The sequence below is a fragment of the Cyprinodon tularosa genome, unplaced genomic scaffold, assembly GCF_016077235.1.
Source record: "Cyprinodon tularosa strain WSP-4 unplaced genomic scaffold, ASM1607723v1 ctg342, whole genome shotgun sequence".
In the NCBI taxonomy this organism is placed as follows: Eukaryota; Metazoa; Chordata; class Actinopteri; order Cyprinodontiformes; family Cyprinodontidae; genus Cyprinodon; species Cyprinodon tularosa.
This window is the reverse complement of record NW_024039055.1, coordinates 1,032,039-1,058,471: the sequence shown is the minus strand read 5'-3', so window position 1 is coordinate 1,058,471 and position 26,433 is coordinate 1,032,039. Positions and strand designations below refer to the sequence as shown.

Sequence of the window (26,433 nt, the reverse complement as noted above, 5' to 3'; positions counted from 1 at the left end):
CCTGATTTAAACCATCAAGGCTTCATCAGCTCTTTAATGTGCCCTAAACACACCAGGGTGCATTTAAGAGCTCCATCATCATCATGCAGGAGAAGATCAAAAGGTCATGCAGATGCTTTGTTGAAGATGTGGCGCAAATTAGTCTACAAAGGAGCAATTACCTACCTGTCGCTGCAGTTTTTTTTTTTCTTTCCCTAAATCTCTTATTTGACAGTGACCTTTAACTGGAGACAGCAGCAAAGGTTGAACCCGTCAAGGGAATAGCTTTATAAATCAGTGACAGTGTTAGGAGGTTATGGTAATTTCAAATAAGCATCACAGTTTGGAGACAGTGAATTAAATCTCCCTTGAAAAAAAAAAAAAAAAGACAGATCTTTGAATGAGTCACAGTCCCTGTTAACAGCAATTTAGTAAAAGCTCAGAAGAAACAGTCAAAATTCTGTGTCCAAGGAAAGAAAGGAGTGGAGAAAGGCAATGAATGGATCTGTCGGCTGTATTGTTAGATTATTATAATTTATTACCATTCCAAAGGTTAAAAAACAGCATATTTCAAAGGTCTCTTAGTTGTATATCAAAAACAAACAAATGATCTTAGTGGGGGGAGAATCCATCTGGTGATCTAGTTTTCCTGGTCATGCATTTCTGGCTGAGAGTCATAGTTCAGACTGCAGGCAGCTGTGGATGTTTCTTAGGTGTAACAGCTTATCAACAGTGGCAGCTCCGATTCACAGACTGTCTCCGCTTGTCAACCTTTGCTGATCCTGTTTACTGAAGGCTGCTTGTCAAGTTGGGTAAAGTCAAAGTTTGTTTCTCTTGGATATTTAGAAACAACCTCAGTGAACCAGGGTGTTACACGGGGCTCAGCTCTACAATCTGCAGTCTTAATTTTGATTAATCTTTAATTGAACTTTATTGATCTCACACTGGAGAAATTCAGCTCTGCATTTATTCCATCTCCTTAGGGAGCAGGGGGCCGCCACTGTGCGGAACCCAGGGAGCAATGTGGGTTAAGGTCTTTTGCTAAGGGACCCAGAGTGCAGCTGTAGGGATTGAACCATGTACTTGTAACCTTCTCAGAGCACAAGCGCACTGCTCTAACCACTAGTTCAACGCCCCCACCTTAATAAAAAACATTCAATTGAGATTAAGCATATCAAACACAGCTTCACATGTTCTGCTTTGGTTGGGGAAAAGCAAAATATTAAACACAAATATTAAATGATAGAGCATTTATAGAGGACCTCAGGTAGACAGCTCTCATCTCTATCTCAAAGGGAACTGGGACCAACCTGGACATTGACCCTCTATGAGACAACAGTCTCTTTTGTTTCTGGCTTTCATATCTTATCTGCAACTCTGACCACAAACCTCACATACATTTTCTCCCTCTCTAGTGTGAGCAGGAAAGGTGACTCACTCTTGATAATAAAACGAAACAAAAGTTTTCTCCCCTGCACTAACCACTGCAAAAAACGAAGAGAGAAAAAAAATGTACATAAGCTTTTTTTTTTCTTTTGGAAGGCAGCTTTTGTGCAGTGATAAAATGCTACATAACAGCCATGTACTGAAAACACAGAGGTGGCTGTGCTCAAAGAGCAGAGCATCACCAAGGTGCAAATGTTTATCACTGCTTTAAGCTGTGGTTTTCTTGTGATTTCTATTCAATAACGGTGAAAAAAATTATCAACATTTTTAAAATGCCCTCTCCTAACACTTTATTTACATTTGCCTTAGAGCTGATTTGAATTACTGCCCTTCAGCTTTATTTGGGAAGAGGCTTTTTAAGACAAAGCTGGGTCTGTATATTCTGATTTGGTGTGTAAGGACATGATGGCATTTAAAGTTTACATGGTGGATGTCCTGGTCTTTGTCCTGCTGTGTGTTGGGGCCCCCACAAGTATGTTATTCTCTGACCCTGTAGAAAAAGTGGAACCTAAACCTCATGTCAAAACATACCATCCATGTGCTGTATGTCTGCTCATCTTAAAACACTGACAAGAAGACAGTTACAAGGAGTAACTGAAGTACAGGAAATTAAAATGGAACATAAATGTAGAAGTACAAACTAAATGTAGAAATGAAAAACCTTTAGAAAGTCAGTCAATTAAAATGCAGGTTGATTTTTTGCTTTGTTTATAATATAAACTGAGCTTAAATTTTTGTTGCAGCTTTGACCTCAGTAGAGATTATTTATGTTGGATTGTTTGTTTATTGTTTTTTAAACGTTTTTAAACATTTGAACAACTTCTAAACACTAAACTACTTTTTAATTTCCCCCTGATTTTTAATGACATCTGTCACATTCTATAAAAGCCAAACCAAATCCAGCCAAACAGATGGAGTGGGAATGTAATGTAAAAGCATTAAATAAATTACTTAAAAAATTAACAGCAAATTAAAAAAAATCAACTACATAAATACTGATTATTCAGTGATTTTAGACGCGATTTCGTATCCAACTGGATACACACCACAGTCTTTCTGGTTTCAATGTTTATAGCCACTAGGTGGCAGCAAAGATCACATTAGTCTGTAAACTGTGGAAGGAGTTTGCTACATGGAAAGTTTAGGGTTCCTCTTGGTGCTGCTGATTTGATTGGTTGATTGATTAATGTCATTGATTTCACAGTGGAGAAATTTACTGAAATTTACTCATTACATCAGCTCAATAGTAATATATATATATATTAAAAAGTCTTTCACCCCCCCCCCCCCCCCACCATGAACTGTTTTTCATCAAATTAGACTCAAAAACCTGTACTTTGATCAGATACAAAATAGATATGCTAATTAACTGTAAAATATATATCTTTTTTAATTATGCACAGTGTTAAATTTCTTAAAAACCTGATAGGCCTAGTGTTTATAATATGTCAGGTGATGCTGGTAAGTGCACAATGAAATACAGAAATAGCTTTCCACAGTTGGGACACCTCATGGCTACAAACGCTGAGTGGCAGACTGTCTTATAGAACTAGATTGTTGGCATAAACAAATGTTTTTCAGTGAAACTAATATCTCTTTAGCAGCATATTTGGCGCATGGTGTTTGTTACCCTTACTACAACTTTGACCATCGACTTTTATAACTTGACTGGTCAAGTTTGATTAGAACTCTAAAGGAGAGACTATTTATAAAAACCCTCACCTCTATTTGGAAAAAAAAAAAAACTAAAAGTTTGATTTCTAGTTTATCGTAGACGGTACCGTAGCCTCTATCTCCTCCCTTGCCGCTCATCCTCATATTTGACCAGACCCTGCGCCGGCTGCTTTGAATGGAGCCGCCAATTTCCTTGGACGTCACTTCCGTTGCGCGAAACTGAACATTTCGCGCCACTGACTTTTAACCGAACACAGGAGCACCTGGCGGATAATTAAACTTAGAAATCGCTATATGCCCTCTTATTATTATGGTTTCAGCATTAAATCATAGTAATTTTCCGGCGGTGTTTTAAGGTGGACCGGTTAGTGATGCGGAACAGCTGTTTGTGTTTATGGAGCCGTTAGTGTCTGCTGGGATATTCTCTACTAAGCAGATACAGAGCTGATATTTACCTTCACTATGAACAGAAACAAATTAAAGAAGAACAAGGTGGGTCACTGTTTTTCTAATGAATATAGAGTGCAACTTATTTGCGAGTTGAATACTTGTTCTTATTTGCCTCTTAATTTTATTATATTCTTTACAACCAAGTAGACTTTCCTAGTTTTAAGACTACATGTAAACAAAACATCTTTTTATTTCATGGATATAAATCCTGCTGTTTTCTTGATTTGGCTTGATTTCCTCGTTTAACTTGTTCCTGGTTTTATTGTTTTGTCTCAGGTTGCTGCAGGGCAGAAGAACATCTCTTCATTCTTTTGCTCCAAAACCCAAACGGTAAGATCTGCTTAGATGCGCTTTATATAGAAACTTTTACTTTGTGTTTTTGGTAAGATGACATAAACACAGAGATGTTTGTGCAGACATCAGCAAACCTGACCCATCTGATTTGGACTGTTTGAGGTGTCTGATTATCAAAATTCAAGTCATTCCTCAGCAGGGGAGGGTCTAGGAGATCAGGGGCTTAGCCCTGAGGGTGAAGATGAGAGTTTAGACTTTCTGGAAAATCCCGTTCTAATGTAAAATATGACAGATTACTGGATTATGGAAATTTCTAGTATACTATATGCTATCAGCCAGGAGCGGCTCTGTTGGTGGATCAAAGTTGCTACAACTGATTAAATGTTGGGAACAAATAAACCGGAATGAGGGACATTAAGCAAAGCAGACATCCTTTTAGTGAAACCCAGTAATCGTGGCTCGATATGTCGACGTCTAAGTCTGACTTCTCTGAGCTGGTTTAATGGAATACCTCCCAAGTTTATTTAAAGGGGTCATTGAATGCAAAACTGAGTTTACATCGTCATAGATGAATAAGGATAGTTCAGTGGGTGAAATGGACGTACAGAGAAGTTCCAACCCCATCGACACCTCCTTTCTCTGCAAATCTCACAATTCTAAACTTCCTCCATAAAACGGGTGAATACAAACGAAGCACCAAGTTGACGTAAACTTGGGGATGCTGTCTTATTTGGTTCTGGCCTGTACTTTTGTCATTCCCTGAAATTAACATACAGACCAGCCCACTCGTTCACGGCCCAATAACATGAATAGAGGTAGATGTAAGACATCAGTTTAGCCTACAGTTGGGTTTACGTCTACATGAATTACAAAGCAGGCAGTTCCTCTATTGAAAATGAGCCACAACGGGCGTAAATGCAGTATTCCAGGCTGCACGGAGAAAGGGGAAAATTTTCACAGTCTTCCCAAGGATCTGAAGACTCGACAGGCATGGATTATTTCTGTCTATCAGAAGATCCCTGCAAAGTTTGATGCTCAGCTGTTCATTTGCTCTAAGCATTTCACTGAAGACAGCTTTCAAAATACTGGACAGTTCAAGTTGGAGGCCGGTAAGGCAGGCGAGGGGGAAGCATGGTGCCGCCTGTGTCCAGGCTGTCCCGGTCGGGTTTGGTCGCCCCATCCCCCGCTGGCTCCCTTACCCCTTTCCGCTGGGGTTCCCAGACCAGCCCCGGAGCTGACGGCTCGGTTCTGCTGCACTGTAGTCTACCAAAATCCCGGACGATTTTGAAATTCCCCCTGGACATTTTTTTTAGGTATGAGAAGTAGGACATGTCTGGGAAAAAGAGGACGTCTGGTCACCCTACCATATCAACAATTTGATGTTTCAGTGAGTGAGTGCTTGTTGCAATGATGCATCTTTGCTTGGCAACTTCGATCGTTGCAAACCAACCAATCAGCGCACAGCTCATCTAAATATTTATGAGCATACTATAAAAAGAAGGAAACCTGTCAATTCATTATAACCAGACTTGCATTAGGGCTCATAGAACAGCAACTATGTGCAATTTTCTGCCCAACCAATGTTACACACCCTATTCAGAGACCTAAATGGCCAGCACCATAAACCTTATAGAATCATTCTATCACCCCTTTAGGCTGAGGTTAAAGGGACACTATGCAACATTTTTCAGTTAATTAATGTGGTCCATAACGTTATGGATGACTAAATGAGTCATTTCAGGTTGAACAAAGGTATTCTCGGCCGCCCTGGTGGTCTGTGGGGGAAATACTGCACTTGCAATTGCAGGAGCACCGACCCGCACCCACAGGCTCAGAAGTCTCGTGAGAGTCAGTCTTGCTTTACGGCGAGAACTGCTACACCCCCCAGTTAAAAGCATGCTCGTTGCTAGCACAGTGGCAATCTTTGTGCAGTTATGCTACGTTCACGCAGCAAAAGCAGCAAAATCGCATCTGCTGCTTCATTTTTGCTGCTTGTACCAGTTAGTACTGACGCGCGGCTGAAGCAGTTTTGCTGCTCTGGCTGCAAAAGTGTGTCTGAGGCGCGTTGGGCGGAGCTTCACTATCCTTTCTCTGCCTTGCAGCTATATTTGCTGTGATCAGTGGGAATAAAGTAGTTTTAATATGTTTTTAAGTGAGAAAATACACCTGAAAACGTAATCAGTGCAGTCAGTTCATCCAGATTATTATCCTGCCTTCAATATTTTTTCTGTCGGAGCCGCTCAGACCCCCCACCTACCAGCGGGGCGCCGACAGTATGGATCCCTTCATCAGCAGCGGTTCACCGCCGCAGCTGGTAGGTGTTTTTCATCTAAATAATCCAAACTGCATATTCTGCCGGCAGATTTCTGCCTTTTAAGTTAATTTAGGCGTCAATAAACTGTTTAAGAGCAGTGATCATCAGCGCTGTGTCTCTCTCCCTGCATTAAACGCACCGATGCGCTGCTGCAGCCGCTCAGACGTGCAGCGCCTGCAGCTCAAAACGCGCTGCGGGACCTTTGCATGTAAACTCGCTGCTTCTGTCGCGCCAGCTACATCCAGTGTGAACGCAGCGTTAGTCATTCGCTGCTAAGCTCAAAACAACCGCGCCTGGCTTGACGGAGAAACCAGGAGAACAGCTGAGCATATTTACGACAGTGCACTTTTACTTTCGCCCTCTGGAGGGAGCCTCACTGGAAAATCAACACCGGTTGCATAGTGTACCTTTAAATGACAAACTCTATGTGATGACTTTTTAAATTTTAAAAGGCCTTATTTTTATTTTATTTAGTAATGTCAGAGTAATAAGTTCAGAATATAATAGAAATAAAACACTTTTTTTGTATATTTGTTAGGTTTATACATTTTCCTTCCTCTACAGTTATTCTTTGTTAGCTTATCACATAAACTAATTCTGGTTTGTGATTAGAATAATTAGGGATATAATGAATATTTGTGGATAGAACTGTATTTTAGTGTTAGACAACCATATTCTATTGTGTGTTTGCATGAAAGTTTGGGAGTTTGTCTCCCTGTTTGTAAAACTACAGATGACTATTATTTTGCCTTTAGAATGATCCACTAATTTTGTTTTCCAGCCTTTCTCATTACAGGATGAGGTCTCCCTCAGAGGTAGTCCACGCTGCAAGGCTGAGCCTCGGATAAAAGATGTGGAAGACGATGTTAATTTCAGACTAAACACCCCTCCAAAGAGGAGTATTCTCGGGGACCTGGAAAACCTCCTTCCCCCCTCCCCTGGCCTTCTCTCTGTGCCAGAGACCCCCAGTAGTCAGATCAGACTTTCCCTTCCTTCTCCCTCCAGAGCGGGCGGTCCATCAAGCTCCGAGCCAAAGCAATGCCAGCGTTCTCCGATCTGTCCCAGTCCCAGCTCCAAAGGTATAAGAGTGGGGAAAAAGATGACAGAGAAAGGAGAAATGATTAAGAGTGGAAGCACATTATCTGGCTCTTTGAAGAGACTCTTCAGCCCCAGTGAAGAAACCCACCATGCCAAGAAGGCAAGAACGTCACCAACAAAGACTTTGTTAGATTGTCCAGGCGTCAGCCTGAAAGAAGAAAGGCTATTGGCTGGTCCTCTGAAGACACTTCCTCTGTCTGCTGACCAAACAGGAGACACAAAACATAAGGAGCAACGACAAAGTGAGGCCGATTCGTGTTTTACTCTGATAGCAGAGCCACAAACCGACAGAAATGTGCAGAGTTTCCTAAATAAGCAGACTTGCACCTCTGCTAGTCTTCCACATAAAAGAAGCCCACAGGCAGACAGACTCGCCGTAGAATTGGAGGTGGACAGAGAAGAGAGGAAGGCTACGCTGGTAACGCTTGGAGATGGGAACAAAAAGAGCTCCACAGATCAGGAGCAAGGCAGAGGTACAAATATGCTCTGTTCATTGGCGTCCACCTGATACACCCGTCCAATGAGATTTAGAGAATATCATGTTTCTTTGGCAATGATCTGTAGATTTTCATTGGTTTTTTTAAAGTAGCATGATAATGGCAGCTGTTGCTTATGGAGGAAAATATTCTTTTATTATAAAAATTTCTTTTAAAGATATTTAATATATCCATATAACATTGCCTTTAAAGGCATTAGCTGTGCAAATATACCTTCACATAAAGTAAACATGGACTGTCATATTAATAACTGTAACTCTAAGCTCTCAGGCATGTTTGCTAATGTTACTGTTGCTCTCCTATACATCAACCAGATGAATCGGGACCAGAACCCGTCTGTCCCACTGAGGAGGCCTTTGAAGAGAGCTGGTTTGATGACCTAATGGATGATGATGGAGCCAAAAAGGATAAAGCCAAGAAGCCACTGTAAGAAACGTCTTACCTCATTGTAGCAGCCAAAGAGGCCTGTTAAGTTTGACTAAAAGTTACATGAATATATTTCTTTCCAAAAAAGATTAAAAAAATAAACCTCTGGACTTTGTTTCCAAGTTTGAAGACGTTTCGCTTCCCATCCAGGAAGCTTTTCTTAATTCAGAATGTCAGAAATAGCGTTGAGTTCAAGGCTTTATAGAGTGAACCAAAACCCAAAGCCTTGTTTTGGCTTAGAAACTTGGTCCACTCTATAAAGCCTCAAACTCAACACTATTTCTGACATTCTGAATTGAAAAAGCTTCCTGGATGGGAAGCGAAACGTCTTCAAACTTCTGGATTGACTATGACCTGGATGACTGAGACCCTTCACCAGTGCATTAATATATTCCCTTTTTTTTTTTTTAGCCTATTTAAAAAGCAACTTTTCTGTTTTTCCAGCAAGGTACCGGACCATGTGATCCTTTCTGGGGGACTAAATAACCGCTTTATGGTTTTGGATGTTCAGGAGAGACCTGGCAACAAAACGCTGATCATCTCATGCTGCAAATCTCTTCGTCCAACTGAGACCTGCCTGCTTAAAGATGGATGGTAATGCTCTCTTTACCCTTACACGTAATATTTATTCCATTTGGTGTTATGTAGCTCTCAGGGCAGCTTTATAATAACATATTTTGTATGGTGTTAATCTTTTTTGTTCACTTGCAAAAAACGGCTGCCTTTGGTTTTCCAAAACATAAAATATTGTCATTTCATGCTAAATCTACTGTGCTTAATCATCATAGGAAGCAATCTGCTTCCTTTTCCTATCTCCTTCCTTAATACCAGAACTGTTCAGACAGCAATCATCCTTTCATCTCTTACACACTTTTGCACTCAAAAGCATGAATGCAAAAGGTGATTTTGTACATGTGAAGGACCGAGCATGAAGACACAGTGGGGATTATCAAGAAAATGGGTTTTAACAAGAATTAAAACAATAATGACAGGGCCCTTAAAAGAGGTAAACGAAGAGACTAACTTAAGGCAAGAAATATCTCAAACTAACTGCACAAACAAACCTGACACACAGCAAACAAAGGGGACCTAAATACTGTCTGATCAGATGGACTGACTGAGGAAGAGGTAGGGAGAACATCTACACACATTTAACAAAAAAATACTAAACCTTTAGTTTAAGGATTAAACTTAGATTGATCATAATTAAACAAAATCAAAGCAAATCACAAAAGCAAAAGAACAAAAAGATTATGCAGCATATTAAAATGTGAAATCCATGGTCTTCCCCCATAGTGGAACTCCAGATGGTACGACCCAATCAGTCAAAGGTGCCTTACAGAGTCCTTTGCATTCTCCCAGTTGAAGGTACTCTCCTCAACAGCAGAAAAGAAAACAAACAATATTAAGCATTTGACAAAATTAAATATACAAAAGTTAACCAAATATGCGCACTATAATTGGAACTGATGTTTTCTTATATTGTCAAAACCAATATATTTATCCTGCCATGTGTTAAAACATACTGTCCCTGTGACCATCACACCGCATTATGTTAGCCCATAACCCAGGGGTGGGCAAACTTTTTGACTTGCGGGCCAGAATGGGTTCTAAAATTTGACAGAAGGGCCGGGCCAGGAGCATTTGGACAAGCAATGTCATTAATTAAACCTGGGGATTGAAATGTATAAAAAAACAGACAATTTTCACGACCATAAGGCGCACCGTACTAAAAGGCGCAGTCTCAGTTATGTGTGCCATTTCTGTATTTAACAGACATAAGGCGCACCGGACTATAGGGTTTTCTTATATACAGGTACATGTCCTCTACTACCTTTAGATACCTCTACTGCGTATTTAAAAATAGAGCAGGGGCAAAACTGAGTATGATTGTGCTTTATTCATTTATTTATTACAAAGTATTAATCAAACCTACGTGCTGGCCTTGAGACAGACACGTCGCTGATGACACAGAGCGCTGTGATGACTCCTAAATTAACTTAAAATCCTGAAACCTGCCGACGGAATATGTTCGCTTTTATTACCGGTATCCTGGTGCCTGCAGTTTAAATTATTTAGATGAAAAACACCTGCCAGCCACCGAGGTGAACCCGGAGGCTGCCCGGCCTAGAGGCTGCTGTTGAAGGGGTTCCTACTGTCAGTGTACCGCTGGTATGTGGTGCACCGACAGTAGAAATCTGGATGAACTGACTGCAATTATTAAGTTTTCAGGTGGCCTTTCTCACTTAAAAACATATTAAAACTACTTTATTCCCACTGATCACAGCAAATATAGCTGCAAGATTTAGATTATTTAGATGAAAAAACACCTGCCAGCCGCCGCGGTGAAGAGGAGGAGACCCGGCCCAGAGGCCCCCTATGGAGGGGGAACAGATTATTTCAGGCAGCTGAAATATATGTTTCCCCCCCTTTAATTTTTGCAAATAAAGAGTAAATATGACCAAATCCACAGGATTTGTTCTCGGTGGTGAGAGGAATAAGCACAGTTAAAGACTTGCAGGTAAATCAATTTCTTCCCCTGTTATGGAGGGGGAACAGAATATTTCAGTAAACTGAAACATCCATTATCTCCTCTCCTCCTCCAATATCTTTGGGAAATAAAGAGCAACTGTTTCCAATTTCTCTAAAATTGATATGTGTGATGTGGTATACTATTAATGTCCTTAATCCAGTAATCTGTCATATTTTACATTAGAAGGTGATTAACCAGAAATTCTACTCTCATCTTCGCAGGACGTCTTAATTTGTGTGCCCTGCTATCAGCCAGTTTCCATCCTCTTATATCAGCAATGAAAAATTACAAATACACTACGTGTTGTTGTGTTCGGTGACTGACGTTTATTTCTGTCAGGCTGAAGGGACAAAAGTTGGAGAAATACCGATTCTCTTGGCGTTAAAAAAAAACACAAAACAGCGTGAGGACCTCGTTAATGTATTTATTTTACAATTTCTTAAAAAGAGCAACCGATTAAAATGGATGTTACAAAGTTGAGATGATTATATGAGCTGTTTTTACCGAAAAATGATCAGGAGCGCCTTAAGAATGGGCAGATCCGCCTCTCTGGCTGCAATGCGCGCTCCCGACACAGGGGGAACAGATTTTCACGGGGAAACAGAATTTCGCAAAAGACCTCTTCACACCGATGTCGAGCGGTTGAAGTTCCTTTGTCAGACCTCCCAGGATAACGGCGAGCACAGCGTTCATTCAGTCACAGATTAACAGCGATGGTGATGCGTGGAAAAAACCACCTGGTCTCCTCAGACACCTGCCTCGCTGTCAGCTCCCAGATCAGCTTCTCTGATTGGTTGATGCGGCGCTTCCAGCAGCAAAACTTCAATTTTTCCATCTCGAGCAGCAGCAGCGCGTTGGCGGCGCGCTCCCAAAGCGCACTGATGTCGAGCGGTTGAATAACAGCGAGCACAGCGTTAATTTGTTTCACCATGTTTTTCACATCAGCTGTGAGATGGGCACGCATGGAGTCACAGATTACCAGAGATGGTGATGAGTGGGAAAAAAACACCTGGTCTCCTTACATTCACCTCCCTCAGCCACGCTTTCATCATCTCCTCAATGAGGAGATGATGAGTTCTGCATGGTGCATGGTGGTCTCAAAAGTCGCAGTTACAACACACATAGGGCGCACCGCACATTTTGAGGAAAAAAAAAAAAAGACGTTTATGTGCGCCTTACAGTAAAAGTGAAAATAGGGTAATTTGGACAAGTTCGGCGGGCCGGATTAAAAAGCCTAACGGGCCGTATACGGCCCGGGGGCCGTAGTATGCCCATGTCTGCCATAACCCCTCCAAAAAATTTTGGTTTTGTTCCACAGTGTTTCTTTCGGGTTTGTTTTATTGAACTTTGTAGAATACAGTCAATAAGAAAAATCAAACAATATTTAGAAGTTACAAAAGAGAAGAACATACAGAACAAACAAATATAACAATCTAGAGGGAGACTCTTATTCCAGTATCACAAAGATCAAGGGCACCCATCCTAACCCAAATTAGTCCTGTAACGTTGATGTGATGTTTATCCATTTTTCCCATTTGTCTTGACATTGTTCTTCTTGTGTCTTCAGTCTATGTGTTAGAATCTCCATCTCATATAATGTGTTCAGTCTGTATCCATTCCTTTGTGGTGGGAGGATCAGATTGACACCCCGTCCACCTTCCTACTAGAATTTTAGACAAATAACAGTAATTATTAAGAACAACATTCTCCAAAAGGCCAAGATATAAAACCAGAGGTATTAGGTGTTGTGTAACCCAATTTTGTTAAAATTTGTTGCGTATTTTGTTCCAGAACTGTGTAATTTTAGAACAGAGACAGAGAAAATATGTGCATGGTTAACATTAAAATGCTCCACAATTTCTCCAACACGGTTAAACAATAAATTTAACTTTACTGATAGTTTTGGGTGTTGTAAAAAATCTGATTATATTTTTCCAAGAGGTCGATAATTAACCATTGAAAAGATGCTGATTTTTCCATCTACTGCCAACATCACTGGTTCTCGTGTGTTTCAGCATTGTGCAGCAATTCCAAATTGTCCTCTCTTATTGGCTCTCTGCAGGGAGTTGACCCCTGTTTGTCGTGGTGATGTGATTCATCTGGAGGGCTGCCCCAATGGAGGGGACTGGTTGGTGGACAGAGAGCAGGGTTTCCTGGTTCTACAGCCCGACAGCCTCATCTCAGGTACCACCATCTCCAACTCTATCCGCTGCATGAGGCGAGCGGTGCTTGGAGAAGTGTTCAAAGTAAGTGTCTTGGACTTGTTTGTCAGTGATTCCTACAATAAATCTTTACTTTAGAGACTTAATGACATTAATCAATTTGTGTTTTGTCCACCAGGTCACATTCAATAGGCTTTTAAGGTTTTAAAACATCCTTTAATTCTCTTTACTTTAATGCAGAGTTTCGACGGCGGCTCTAAGCAGATGCTTAATGGGACCATGGTGCATGAAGTTTTCCAGAGAGCAGCTACAACCAAAGACTTCTCTCTGCACAACCTTTCCCGGCTGGCTGATGAGGCGCTGTGCAGTCCTCGTTACCTTGGAGACATGTATGTGGAGGGATTGTTCTATAACAGCTGCAGGCTGTGTAACGTTATACTAATTAAAACCGCAATCAGAGTATTTGAAGAGGCTGATACATGTTTGACATCTGGTAATGTGAAATATCTTAACTGGAAAAATAGCACTGAGGACCACGTATGTGGTTGAAATAAATCACCTCACTGATTTTCTTCATGTTTTTCCATTTGTTTTCATCTATGTGTTCACAGGTATACACTAGGAGTAAGTCAGGAGGAGATGAAGCAGGAACTTCATGAATATTTGCCATCATTGGAGCACTGGGCCAATGAATACCTCTGTTCTTCTACGCCAAAACCAATCAGCCCTAAAATGTAAGACTCTCTTTAAAAGACAACAATTACAAGCATTTGGTAATTGGCTGATTGTCATGTTTGCTGGCTTGATTCCAGTCCCAACAGCAGCAGAGGTTCAAGAAGGTCCCTTGCCCCAGCTGCTGCTTTCACTCTGTCCGAACTGGCAGACATAGAGGAGAATATCTGGTCCCCAAGATTTGGCCTCAAGGGGAAAATAGACGTGACGGCGAGGGTTCGAATCCAAAGGCCGCGAAACGAAAGCCACAGAAATCCTGAGGAAAAGACAGTCCCTTTGGAGCTGAAGACTGGGAGGGAGTCGAACTCGATAGAACATCGCAGTCAGGTTGGTGGAGCTGCTTGGATTTTCAAGTCATGTGGAAAACTGTGGTTTTATTTATCATGTAAATGTGGGATGCTTTATGTGTGCAGGTGATTCTGTATACTCTGATGAGCATGGAGAGATACAGTCCTGATATCGGGCTTCTGCTTTACCTGAAGACGGGTAACATGCACCCTGTAGCTGCCAGCCACATGGACCACCGAGGTACAGTGGGCCCACAAGTCTGCAGAAGATCTTATTCACTACAGCTTTTATGCATTTCATCCTCCTACAACCACAGAATCTAGATGGATTTTAGACCAAAACAGTGATTATTGACATGATTATGAAATGTAAAGCATGGTGGTAGCATCATCCGTTTCCTCTTGTTGTTCTTCTGATCCTGAGACTTGATGAGAACTTCTTGCAGGCTGCAAATGTCTTGAAACGATGGCAGAGTTTTGCCTTTCATCAGGAAAACAACTCTTAACATACAAGAATAGAACATGTGATGGAAATTTCAAAGCCCCATGAACCAATTTGAAACAATTTGCCAAAACACACCTTACCAGACTCATTTAAAACAGTTTAGAATGGCGGCATCTGCTGGATAGCAGTCAGAACTACAATTAAGTGAATACCCTAATGTCTGCATTATTTCCGGGCTGAACTTGTTTGTTCAATAAGAATAGTGTTGCAATGATTATATACATAAATAATAATAAACTAATATCTGACCTGTGAAATGCAACATGATAAACAGCTCTTCTGATGCATAACAGCTATGTGACGGTGTGGTCCTATCAATCCCGGTTTCCAAGCTATGCCTCTCAATTGACAGATTTTGAGTTTGAATCCCATCTCTATTTCTTATCTGTTTATTTATTTATTTTTTTGTGCTAATTTATGTTAATTAGGACACTTCTCAGACTGTGCAGCGTAATTTGACTGTGCTGCACCTATGACCATATAACTGCATCAATACATCATCCTTTAAATAGTACTGATAGTTTAAATGATTGGAACCAACTCTGCGCCCAGTAGGTTCCACCGGTTCTCCACGCTCCTGCTGTGGTTCTGACAGAGGATGATCGTATTAAAGGAGAAGCATCAATAATTTCTTAGATGCGCCACGTGAATAAATATCTCTTATTAATTAATCTGTGGATGACTGGTTGGTAGAGATGTGTGTGCCTCTATCTCTTTTAGATCTATCTGCATGAAGCAAACTATTCAGAATCAATTCTAAACTTGACTTAAATATAATATTTCGTTTCCTGTCTTTAAATAAAACTAAAAACATGAAGAAAAAAACCCTGGTTTGAGCTGCAATTCTGCTGCATTTACTGTAAATTTTTCAGTAGTATTGAAACACCCAGATGATTCGAATTTATTTTGAAGCTCGACACCAAGTGTGACGTAACGAGATCTCGCTGGCAGCGGTCACGTGACTGGGGTGCAACAACAGCACTACCTATTAGAAATAACATGGCCTGGTCAAACTTTGGATGTTAATTTAACAGAGGATTCGTGATGCTCTCCATTCAGTCTGACAGTTTTCATTAACCAGTCAGTAAATATTTCCCTCTCTAGATGTCCAGAGCTGATGGATACATTCTCATAAAACGTGCAACTGTATTTGAAGTGGAAGATGTTCTTTACTCTTTTTGGCAGAGAACAGATTTTTGGTTTTAAAATCTCATTGAATCTAATATAATTTTCCTTCTGGTTTCATAATTATGCACTACTTAATATCAGTAGCTCATAAACGGCCAATAAAATGTTTGTTTGTAGTTGTGTCATGTTGAAATGTCAATAAGAACAGGTTTACTTTTTTGATTAGTATTCACTCTATTAAGAAAGGAGCCCAGACTGTGACAGTCATGCTTTCTGTCGGGGGGGCTTTTTCCTCAGAGCTGCTGAAGCTGAGGAACAGCCTGGTCCATCACATTAGTCACAGCGTGGAGCGAGGATCTGATCGGAGTCGCCTGTCCAGTCTTCCTGAGATCCTGACTGACAGAAAGAGCTGCCAGTATTGCCCTCAAAAGCTAAACTGTGCTTTATATGAGAGGTAAGCTTTTGTAAAACCCATTTTTCTAGCTGTTGTTTTTCCTCCTATATCTCATCATGTCTTCATCCTTTCTTTAGAGTGGTGGACCCCACCTCTACAAACGTCCATGAGGATTCTGTGCGGGCCTTTCTGGAGCAGGAGACCACCCACCTGACTCTGCCACATCTGGACTACTTCGCTCACTGGCTGCTGCTCTGCAGCCTGGAGGCGTCCACCATGGAGGCCAAAAATGGCCGAAAGCGCGTTTGGCTGCAGTCAGTTCAGGAAAGGTAGTGTATAAGCCTGAGCTTTCATTAATGGGAGCCTTTGCTACTGAGTTATATTTTTTTAAACTGTGCAAAACACCACAGTTTATGTGACACTTTGGTTTTAGAAACCTTTGTGTTAAAGTCTGATGTCTTTATTAAATACTATAAAGGTTTCAGATCCTGCTAAAGATTTCTACACCTTTTATAGTTAGAAACCTTGACCATCAGAAACAGAATTATAAATTTCTGTGACTGAATTTGTTCATCCATCTTCTCCATCAGGGTCATGGTGGGCCTGTGCAATCTCCACATCTCCAGCAGTCTATGGGTGCAGGAATCTGGTTATATAATTTGAGAATACATGATGAAATACACTAAATTTAAAATGAATTAATTGGCTTTGAAATGTCTATTTTAATTTCCACTCCTATATTTGATTTCTTCCGTCAGACAATTGGGTCTTTAAGCCAAAGTTGTTAAAAAAAACTGATTATTTTATAACAAGTTACATTTCGGGGGTTTAGGATCCAGCAGAGAAGGGCACATGAGCACATTATTAACGTTAAATTACTGTGCATAAAAAAATAAAATGGGCTTGGGGCTAACTTGACAGCTACATTGAGCTGTTAGCTACAGTCGCTAAATTAGCAAAGTATCATGTGCCTGTGCCATGTTCTGTTTGTCATGAGGAAAGCCATGGTTATTGCATCACTAAGCTCATATATGCTCCAGAGCTTCAGCTCAAAATGTGGTTAAAAATAAACTGAACCTGATGTGAAATATCGATCTGTAAATCTGTTTATTACTTTACCCAGTTGTCCTACAAAAAAAATAATTTTCTGTACAAAAACAAAGCTAATTATTTCAAAGCATAACATCCAGTTTCAGTTAAGTGCATTTCATTTTAATACCAATTAATTTAGTTTTCAATTACACCAATAAAGATTCATTCAAGGCAATACAAATTCAATATCCAGGGGCTTAGGTTTCTGCCCATATTTAGAAAGTCGGACACGAAGTCGCCACACAATCACTGCAGCCATTATGGCCACAAAGAAGGGATGGTTACAATAATGGACGATAAGGAGAGAATCTTTTAATCTGAACATATTTGGGCTGACAGAAATAACATCAGAATTGAATCAACAGAGAGGAAATTGTCTGCAAGTTTGGACGTAGTTATGCATCAGGAAGAATTTTCTAGGGTAGGGTGTGTGTGCGTGTTCTTCCACCTAATAACACAATTTAAACAGTTGAAAGGACACATGATCTGTATTAAGTGGTTTTACATTTTTAAAATCTGTTTAGAAAACTCTGAAATCGCAGTTTAAACTTTGTGAAATTGTTTTGTGTAAACCACGGACATGACTTGCTTTACTTCTCAGCTAAGCTCCTACAAACCTCTTTAAAGACAAATCAACGATTTAGAAATCTAAACATAGGATGGTTTGTTTCCCACACTGTGATCTTTAGAGGATGACCTCTTGTAGGTTTCTGTGTTATAGAATAGACCATAAAGCAACAAGGGCAGCCTGATAATATTCAGCTCTAATCTTTTCACATTTCACATTTATATATTTCACACTGCATGTTTCTGCCTTATTTCTGCACAGTGAGAAGAACGGCAGCTGTGTGGGGAATGTGCAGCTCAGTGGCTCAGTGACCGCTCAGTCTGAAGGGGTCTTCCTCCACCGCTTCCTACGCAGCAGTGCTGCCCCGCAGCAGGGTGTAACCCACTGCGGTCTGACCAGTGGAGATCGCATTGTTGTCAGCGACCAGGAAGGTCGTCTTATTGGCTTAGCAACGGGATACCTCAGAGAGCTCAGCAGGGCGTCGGTTAGCTGCACTCTGGACAGGTGGGCTCCATATTTAAGGGTTATCTGGCTGTGCTCAAAAGACGCTTTTTTACCAGGGTTTTCTTGTCCTCGTATTAAACAGAGACCTTTCAAAGTTCAGAGGTGTGATTTTCCGACTGGATAGTGACGAAGGAGTGGTGGGTCTCAGCACTCACCTCAGCAATCTGTCCAGGCTGATGGAAAACTCCCAGGACAGGTGAGACCAGGGGAATGTGATCATAACATCTTCAGATATGGTCAGAATTTTTTATACATGTCCTCAAACCTTTACTTTTTTTGTAAGCAGCCTGCGTCTTAGGGAGCTGATTGTTGACCTTCGACCTCCAGAGTTTATCACCAACCTCAGCTCTGTTCTGCCCAGAGAGGCCAAGGACACAGTGGCAAACATCCTCAAAGGTGCTTCAGCTCTGCTTTTGTATAGTATCCAATGCTCAGGTGGATCCATCGCTTATGAAACATTCAGTTCAAATAGAAAACTTATAAACCTTCTTCGCTGTTGCTCCTTGACAGGTTTTCCTATACGGACAAGTCTGAGTGACATCTTCAATTAATCCTCTGCCTTTCAAATATATTCACGTTCCTAGAACTCCATTTCATTTACTTGCATTACAGCCTCTGCCTTCAATAGACATTATTAGGATTTTAATGTATCAAAATGTCAGTTTTCATGTCTTGCCACTGGGTAAAAGTTGGTTAAAAGGCTTGACTTTGATTTAGCCATTCTCTGGCCGCATGTTTAGGGTAAACCTGCACCCCATTTTCTATCTTTAGACAGGCCATCTTTCAGGCTGGACCATATTTCCCACCCCTTTCTGAATCCCTATAGCATGATTCTACCTCCACCATTAAATGTTCACAAACATTGTTCTTCCATATATACAATTTTGCATTTATCAAAATGTTTTCTGCATTTATATCTGCTCACTTCTGTTTTTAGGGCTCAACAAACCACAGAAACAGGCCATGAAAAAGGTTTTGCTGTCCAAAGACTATACGCTTATTGTCGGTATGCCTGGCACCGGCAAAACTACGACCATCTGCACTCTGGTAACTCTCCATCAAACCTGAACCATAACTCTGTTCAATATCAGAACATCCTGATTTCCCCTCATTATCATTTCTGCAACCCAGGTCCGTATCCTACATGCCTGTGGATTTAGTGTACTGCTCACCAGCTACACACACTCTGCTGTAGACAATATCCTGCTGAAGCTCAAACGTTTCCGGGTCGGGTTTTTGCGTCTGGGCCAGGGACAAAAGGTGCAGCATCGTCAGCGGCTGGTATTTGGTATGCCTTACAACCAGTACGATAATTAATGGTGGACGTGAACTTGTTCCAGGTTCATCTGGAGATTCTGCCTTACACAGAGGAGAGTGCAAGGAAGAGGGACGTCCACACGCTTGCAGAACTGGAGCAGCTGTACAGTAAAGAAGTGAGGAGCCACAGCTGGTTTGGTTCCAGAGTAGATTGCAGGCTTTTTTTAAGGCAGTAAACTTTTCATCTGTCATCGTTTCAGCTCGTAGTAGCAACGACATGTATGGGCATCAAGCATCCAATCTTCACCCGGCGGCGCTTTGACTTCTGCATCGTAGATGAGGCGTCACAGATCAGCCAGCCGATCTGTCTGGGGCCGCTTTTCTATGCCAAGAGGTTTGTTCTGGTTGGAGACCATCAGCAGCTGCCTCCCATCGTACAGAACCAGGAAGCAAGGTACTGAATATATCATTGTTAATTAGATGTACTTTGATTTGACCTAAAAAATATCCGCCTGCACCTTAATAATCTGATGCTAATGCTGCAATTCTTTTCTGCTCCTTAAGGTCTCTTGGGATGGATGAGAGTCTGTTTAAACGTCTAGAGCTCCACAGTGAGGCCGTGGTGCAGCTCAACGTTCAGTATCGGATGAACAGGTAAACACATTTTTTTTGGGAGGGGGGGTTCTATGAGGTAAGATAAATGTCAATCAAAACATCCATAGCTGTCTAAAATTGTAAAAGTCAGTATATGTTAACATAGGTTTTTTTATTTGTTTCTTGTTGATCATACATATGTTTGTCAGATGTTTCTTCTGTGAAAATACAAGTTTAGAAGTAACGAATGCAAGTTACAACTTTACTAATCCTAATCACAGATTTATGAGTATAAAATTACAAACCCTGGTGAACTATTTTACTCCTTGCCAGTTGGTGGCAGTGATGCACCCGAATGTACAACTGCCTTTTAATGAAGAACATGTTGAGGTAGCTCCTACCTCATTTTCCTAGATCCTATCTTTTCACCTGTTGCAGGATCAACAGTAAGAATCCGGCCAGCCTTATAGATGTAATTAAGCGAAGGACATGCTCATGGTTGACAAATGTCAAATTAAGACTACAGCCGTCTGGGGGAAAAAATAACTACAAAAGTTACACACATTTAGCAAATAGCTTAAACTCTCATTATATGGTTATATGATATATGAATAGGCCATAGGGCTTTGAATCCTGAGGTTGTGAGTTCGGTCCCCCACTCCCACAGACTGCCACTCTGGATCCCAGAGCAAAACCCTTAACCCCACACTGCTCCCTGGCCGCCGCACAATGGCAGCCCACTGCTCTCCAGGGGATGGGTAAATGCAGAGAAGTAATTTCCCTCCGTGATTATTAAAGTATGTTTAAAAAAGTAAAATAAAATAAAATAAAACCCGAAACATGAAGGTGCATACTTTTGCCTGTGTCACATACCATACAGGTCACATAATTATTTACCCTTTATTATTTACTATTATTTAGGTCCCTATGTTGACTGAAATATCCTTATTCCACCGGCTATCTCCTTCCTATCAGCACTATTTGGACAGCTCTTTGTTTTATGGAGTTGTTGTTCTTCTGTAGTGGTCTGTCTGGGGAAGCCTCTCTTTTAAAGAGGATGCTCACTGCTGTCCATGACCATCTTCACTTTATGAAGAATTTCTCTTTTTGAAATCATCTCCAGAGGTTCTAGAGGAGTTCCTAGAACATAGACAGCCTTCTTAATTAGCTTGTTGAGCTTTTAAAAGTCCATATGATCTGATGCTGTCATCCCAGCAGATGATCGAGTGACAGAACAGTCTCCACAACAGACTTATAGAAGATATGTAACATTTATACGTTAACAAGGAACAAAGACTAACCTTTCTTTTATTGACCGTATTGACTTACATTAACAAGTTCAGACATGTGGGTATGTTTTATTGAAATGTATCGTACCCCGCAGATTTCTTTATATTTAGCTCCATCCATTTTTGCCGTCACTTTTAGGTGAGGAAGCCCCACAGCATGATGCTGCCACCACCATATTTTTATTATGGGGATGGCAAGTTCATAAGGAAGTTTTTGGCTTTCCAAACAATCGTTGATAGTAGGCCGGACATTTTATGGCTGCTTTTTAACTGCAAAACTGACTCCAGATGGGATCATTCCAACAATAATTTGAATCTTGTCACTCTTTTCTAAAGGCCATTGTTACACGGTGCACACACAGTAGTTTCTCCCACTAGAGCTCTGAATCTTTTCCGCTTGTACCTTTGAATTGCTTTTATGTTTATTGCCTGTTAATAAAAAGGACATCTCATCCAATGGATAAATTATGCTGAGATGTTTTTTACTTACTTATTAGGTCAATTCTAAAAGGTGTTGATTGCCCTGATTCATTGAAACAGGAGTACAGAGGTTGATTCATATGCAAATAACACTTTTCAGAGTTTTATATATATATATAAAAACAATTGGTATAATATTTTTTCTCCTTATTATTTATTAGGTTGTGTTAAAATTGATCAAGGTCTAAAGTTTAATGTGATCTAGATATCTAAGAAAAGCCTCATATTTTAGCAGGAGCACTTATACTATTTTGCTGCTAACACACAGAGACGCTGCTTTCAAAATACCGGTATATGTTGTCTTTTATCCGGTATTTTTCAGTTTCTGAACTTGCAGAAAACATTTCTGAAAACAGATTTTTCAGGGCATTTTTTTAAATTGTAAAACATTTCATGTAAGGTCTTCAAAATGCTTCCTCACATTGTCTCTGGAAAGCAACTACAGCTCATTAATTTATGTTTTAAATAATTTCATTTTCAAACAAAGTGATGAAGCGTAATGGGCTGGAAAACTGTTTATTTTTAAGCTCCATGGATCTTCTAACTTGCTGTTAGACTCTTCTGAACACATTTTATCATCAATAACTACAAAACAGTTTTTTTTCTCCATTGTTCTTTTGTTGTTTGTATTTAGACAGATCATGTCTCTGAGTAATTCTCTGATGTATGATGGGCGACTGGAGTGTGGATCGGACAGGACGGCTTCAGCTCTGCTCACGCTTCCCCTTCTGCCTTCCGTCCAATCGGAGCTCACTTCTTACTCCGAGACTTGTCCCCAGTTGGACTTGTCCTGGCTACAGGCCACACTGCTGCCCAGCAATCCTGTCTGCTTCTTGGACTGCTCAGTGGTTTGTAGAAAAAAAAAACCCAGATTGGATTTATTAAGAAAAAAACATCAAGCGACTCATACTTCATGAAAAATATGCAGATGATGCATTAAACAATGCAGATGTTTTTAGATGCTATACATGCAGCTTGGGTTTAAGTTGTATTACATGTAAAAGTGTTGGTTCCTGCAGGTTCCTGCCTTGGAGTCAGTGGAACAAGGAGGAGTGAGCAACCACACTGAAGCTGCTCTCATACATATGCTTCTGTCTCTTCTAATCAGGGTTAGTTTGCTTCTTAATTCTGTTCAGAGTTAAATAAATATATAAGTAATATAAAGAAATCAGTGTTTCTATTTCTGGCCTTAAACTGTCTCTGTCTACCAGGCTGGGTGTAAACCTGCAGATATCGGCGTGATCGCCCCCTACAGGCAGCAGCTAAAGAGCATCTCAGCTCTGCTGCAGTCCTCTGCTTTCAGTGGGGTGGAGGTCAATACGGTGGACAGATACCAGGGACGAGACAAAAGTCTGATTGTTTTGTCGTTTGTCAGAAGCACAGCTGAGGAAGGAAGTGTGGGTGTTTCTCTTTCCAGCTCCTGATTTCTACCAATGATTTTTTTTTTTTTTTTGACTTTTTAAAGAAAATTGCATAGATTGGAAGTCTGTCCTAATTGTGTCCTGCTTTTCTCAGCTGGGGGAGCTGTTAAAAGACTGGAGGCGCCTGAATGTGGCTGTTACCCGAGCTAAACACAAGCTGCTGATGGTGGGCTCTGCTACGACGCTGAGACGCTACTCACCGGTGGAAAAACTGCTCCAACATCTTCATCAGGAAAACATGATATCCTTTTGGTGAATATTTACTTCTCCCAGTGAACAGGCATAACATTATGGCTACTGACTAAGCATTATTTCTCCATTGTTGCGCCCGTACAATGGTGTGTTTAAAAAGCAGCGATTGTCATTCTGAAGCGGTAAAGTTGCAAAACAGATTGTGGCCATGTAATTCTGTGTAATATTGATAGTACTGGTAGATATATATTGCTACAAACTTTGCAAGTCAAAAGAATATTCAGACTTTTGGATGATTTCTCTGTTCAGTGGAAACAGGGTTTAAGTTGATGTAAGTGGATTCATCAAACTAATTCCTTCCTCCAGGTGGCATTTTGCAGTATTGTTCCCATCTCATCATTTTCTATTGTGCACACAAAGTGTAAATATCTTAATGGTAGCCATATGTTCTGATGGCCTCTTCAGCAGCATTATGAAGCTGGGTACAAATAGGTCATGCTCCAGGAATGATTTACGCAGCACTAGTGCAGGTTTAAGGATTGAATATGCTAGATTGGGAGTTCTCAAACATTTTGGACTGTGGTACCAAGAAATAACAATGCCAGGGACTGGTGACCTCCTAAAAATGCAAATAAATAATAATATATTTATATCTGTTTAATTGACATTTAGTTTCATTATTTTTTATATTTTATTGTCTAATTGGGTTGTTTTTTGTGCATTTCATAAAATGGTACATTAATGGGACATTTTGTTTATTACATAAAGTCTAATATATTTAATTCATTTAATTTTGTCCCTTTCGGCCCTCCATCCACCGCAGCGATCACATCACGATGGTTGTGAAAACCGTCTCCTGACACCATTTTGTAAACCCTTGTGCTAAACGAGCTGGGTGTGATCACACCTGCATCTGATCATACCCTCAGGGGTGCAGGACCACTAACCTGACAACAGCCAGATGCATGTCTCGCTCCGCCCAGCTCCACTCACATGTAAGTGGAGCTGGGCGGAGCGAGACATGCATCTGGCTGTTGTCAGGTTACAGGACCACTGCTAGACAGTCATAATGTCCATTCTTAGTCCACATATTTTAGATTTTCCGTATAGGTTGTCTTTTTTTTCTATTTTTAACTGGTGCTCAGCAGTTTCTTTTTTTTGTGTTATTCTCCTTAACCATTTTTCACATCATCCAGCTCCCACCAGCTGCTCACAAGGCTTTACCCAGCATGAACCTCTGAGGGAGGACCGCACATTGGTTTCAGCTCACTGGCTTCTGGGGAAATGGCTGAAGGCCTTTCCTCCCTGATGGTTGGATGTTCATCAGAAGGCCACAGAGCCTCTTTATTAAATAATAAACACAAATTGTTAATGATTTGCAAACTTGGTTTTACTTTAAACTAAAATATATAATAAAATATTAGTTGGGTTGCATTAGAACTAACATTTAATGGTGATTTTGTTTTCCTGATCTGAAAATATCTCAAATCTTTAATTCAGTCCAATTAGCTGATTTTAGTCAATTTTGTATCATTTTGAAGTCTTAAACTTCTAATGTGAAACAAAAATTCTAAGATATTGAAGAACTATAACAGTTGTGCAGCTTTTACTGATGGTATATGTGAATAATTACACTGTGATACTTTAAACAATTTGCTTTGGGGTTTCTTGCTAATGGACTAATGATAGTTTAGGTGCAATTACTGGTACTAAATCCATCATTTTATGCTTCCACAGCAAATATAAGCTCATTATTTATAAGCCTCAGTTTAATTTAAGTTCTGTTAACTGAAAAATCAGTTTTGTTACTTTGTTGTGTTGTGTATGCAGGCCTTTAATGTTAAAACCTGATGCTGTAACTGGATTTTTAACTGTCAGTAATGGGACCCCAGGCTTTTTAGTATGGAACCTGGTTCCTTACTAGTGAGAGCTAACACCAAACTGTTCTCTGATTTCTCAGCTTAGCAACAGATTTTTCATTTGTATACAATTTTGTCCAACTGCACAGAAACGCTTATCCAGAGGTACCAGTAGTGTATTTTAGATTTAAAAATTTTGTTTACCATAGGTGAGTTGAACTGTTGGTTCTAGCTGTCCAACCATGCATTCGTTGTTTCAGATTTATGAATTTAGATTGCTAAGGAGGATTCCTGACTTTTTACCTCTTTTATTTTTAGGGTGACCTCACTTGACTGGTCTTTTTTTACTTTTTGTTAAACTTTTGTCTTCTTAATGTTATCTTTTTGTCTAATGTGAATAAATAATGTTTCTTAAACATAAAGTGGTTTGTTCCTTTTGTTGCATTTTGTATGAGTTGTGTTCATGAACACATCACACACCCTTCAGCTGTGTGCAGCACCACATCCACACACGGGCGGATTTACCATTAGGCAGCATTAGGCAGTTATTTACATGTATAGTTAATACAACTATTCCTTATTTGTGCACATTATTTATTTGATAATCCTTTCGCTAAAATGTTTGTGCATTTGTTCAAAAACAGTTCAGCCCTTAACCAATAAAAAAAAATAGAAATGCAACAGACTGGCCACCTTCTAAAAATATATTTAATGACTTAACTCTGTGTTTATTTGTATGTTTTTTTATTTGTATTTTAACCTCAGAATGCTCTGCGGGACCTTACATGCTCAAAAAGATCAGTTATCTGATCCCAAATATGTGCAGAACCCCTGTAAAGTCCTCTAAGGGCTTAAAAGCGGAAGTGAATAGATGTGTGTTTTCTTGACAAAACCTTATAACTAATCAACAAGAACACACTAGTTTGGAATGGAACACATTTTTCAGTTTGTGTAGAGTAATTACTGTGCAGGACTTTCTCAATATTTCTTAAAGTATTTAGCCAATTTGCAACTTATTGCAAAGTTAACAGTAGTGGTATATACTGTCCAGTCATATTCTTGTTTAAAAGAAAAAACAGCAAATTCAGTGAGCTGATGCATTAAATTAAATTCCCTTTGAAAACTTTTCAGCAGTCTGTAGAAAAGCATAAATTAGTTTATTTTAGTTAGCTTATAAATTAATTATAATAAGGATTGAACTAAATTAAATATAATTGACTTAAAATATGTCCCTAATTGGATTAATCTAGTTATAATA

General features: G+C 40.1%; 1 protein-coding gene across 1 annotated transcript; it reads left to right on the top strand.

Moving 5' to 3' along the window:
- The first annotated feature begins 3,317 nt into the window (after positions 1-3,317).
- Positions 3,318-25,597, top strand: dna2 (DNA replication helicase/nuclease 2). Its single transcript, XM_038294640.1, has 25 exons — positions 3,318-3,591; positions 3,826-3,879; positions 6,939-7,728; positions 8,067-8,178; positions 8,623-8,772; positions 12,774-12,957; positions 13,114-13,262; positions 13,485-13,607; positions 13,686-13,932; positions 14,019-14,133; positions 15,823-15,979; positions 16,057-16,248; positions 17,841-18,083; positions 18,166-18,279; positions 18,370-18,479; positions 19,021-19,130; positions 19,215-19,343; positions 19,424-19,516; positions 19,601-19,794; positions 19,905-19,994; positions 22,338-22,551; positions 22,723-22,812; positions 22,915-23,100; positions 23,219-23,365; positions 24,504-25,597. Exons 1-25 carry the CDS (start codon positions 3,562-3,564, stop codon positions 24,555-24,557), a joined length of 4,077 nt encoding a protein of 1,358 aa, XP_038150568.1. The 5' UTR covers positions 3,318-3,561; the 3' UTR covers positions 24,558-25,597.
- Positions 25,598-26,433: the final 836 nt, after the last annotated feature.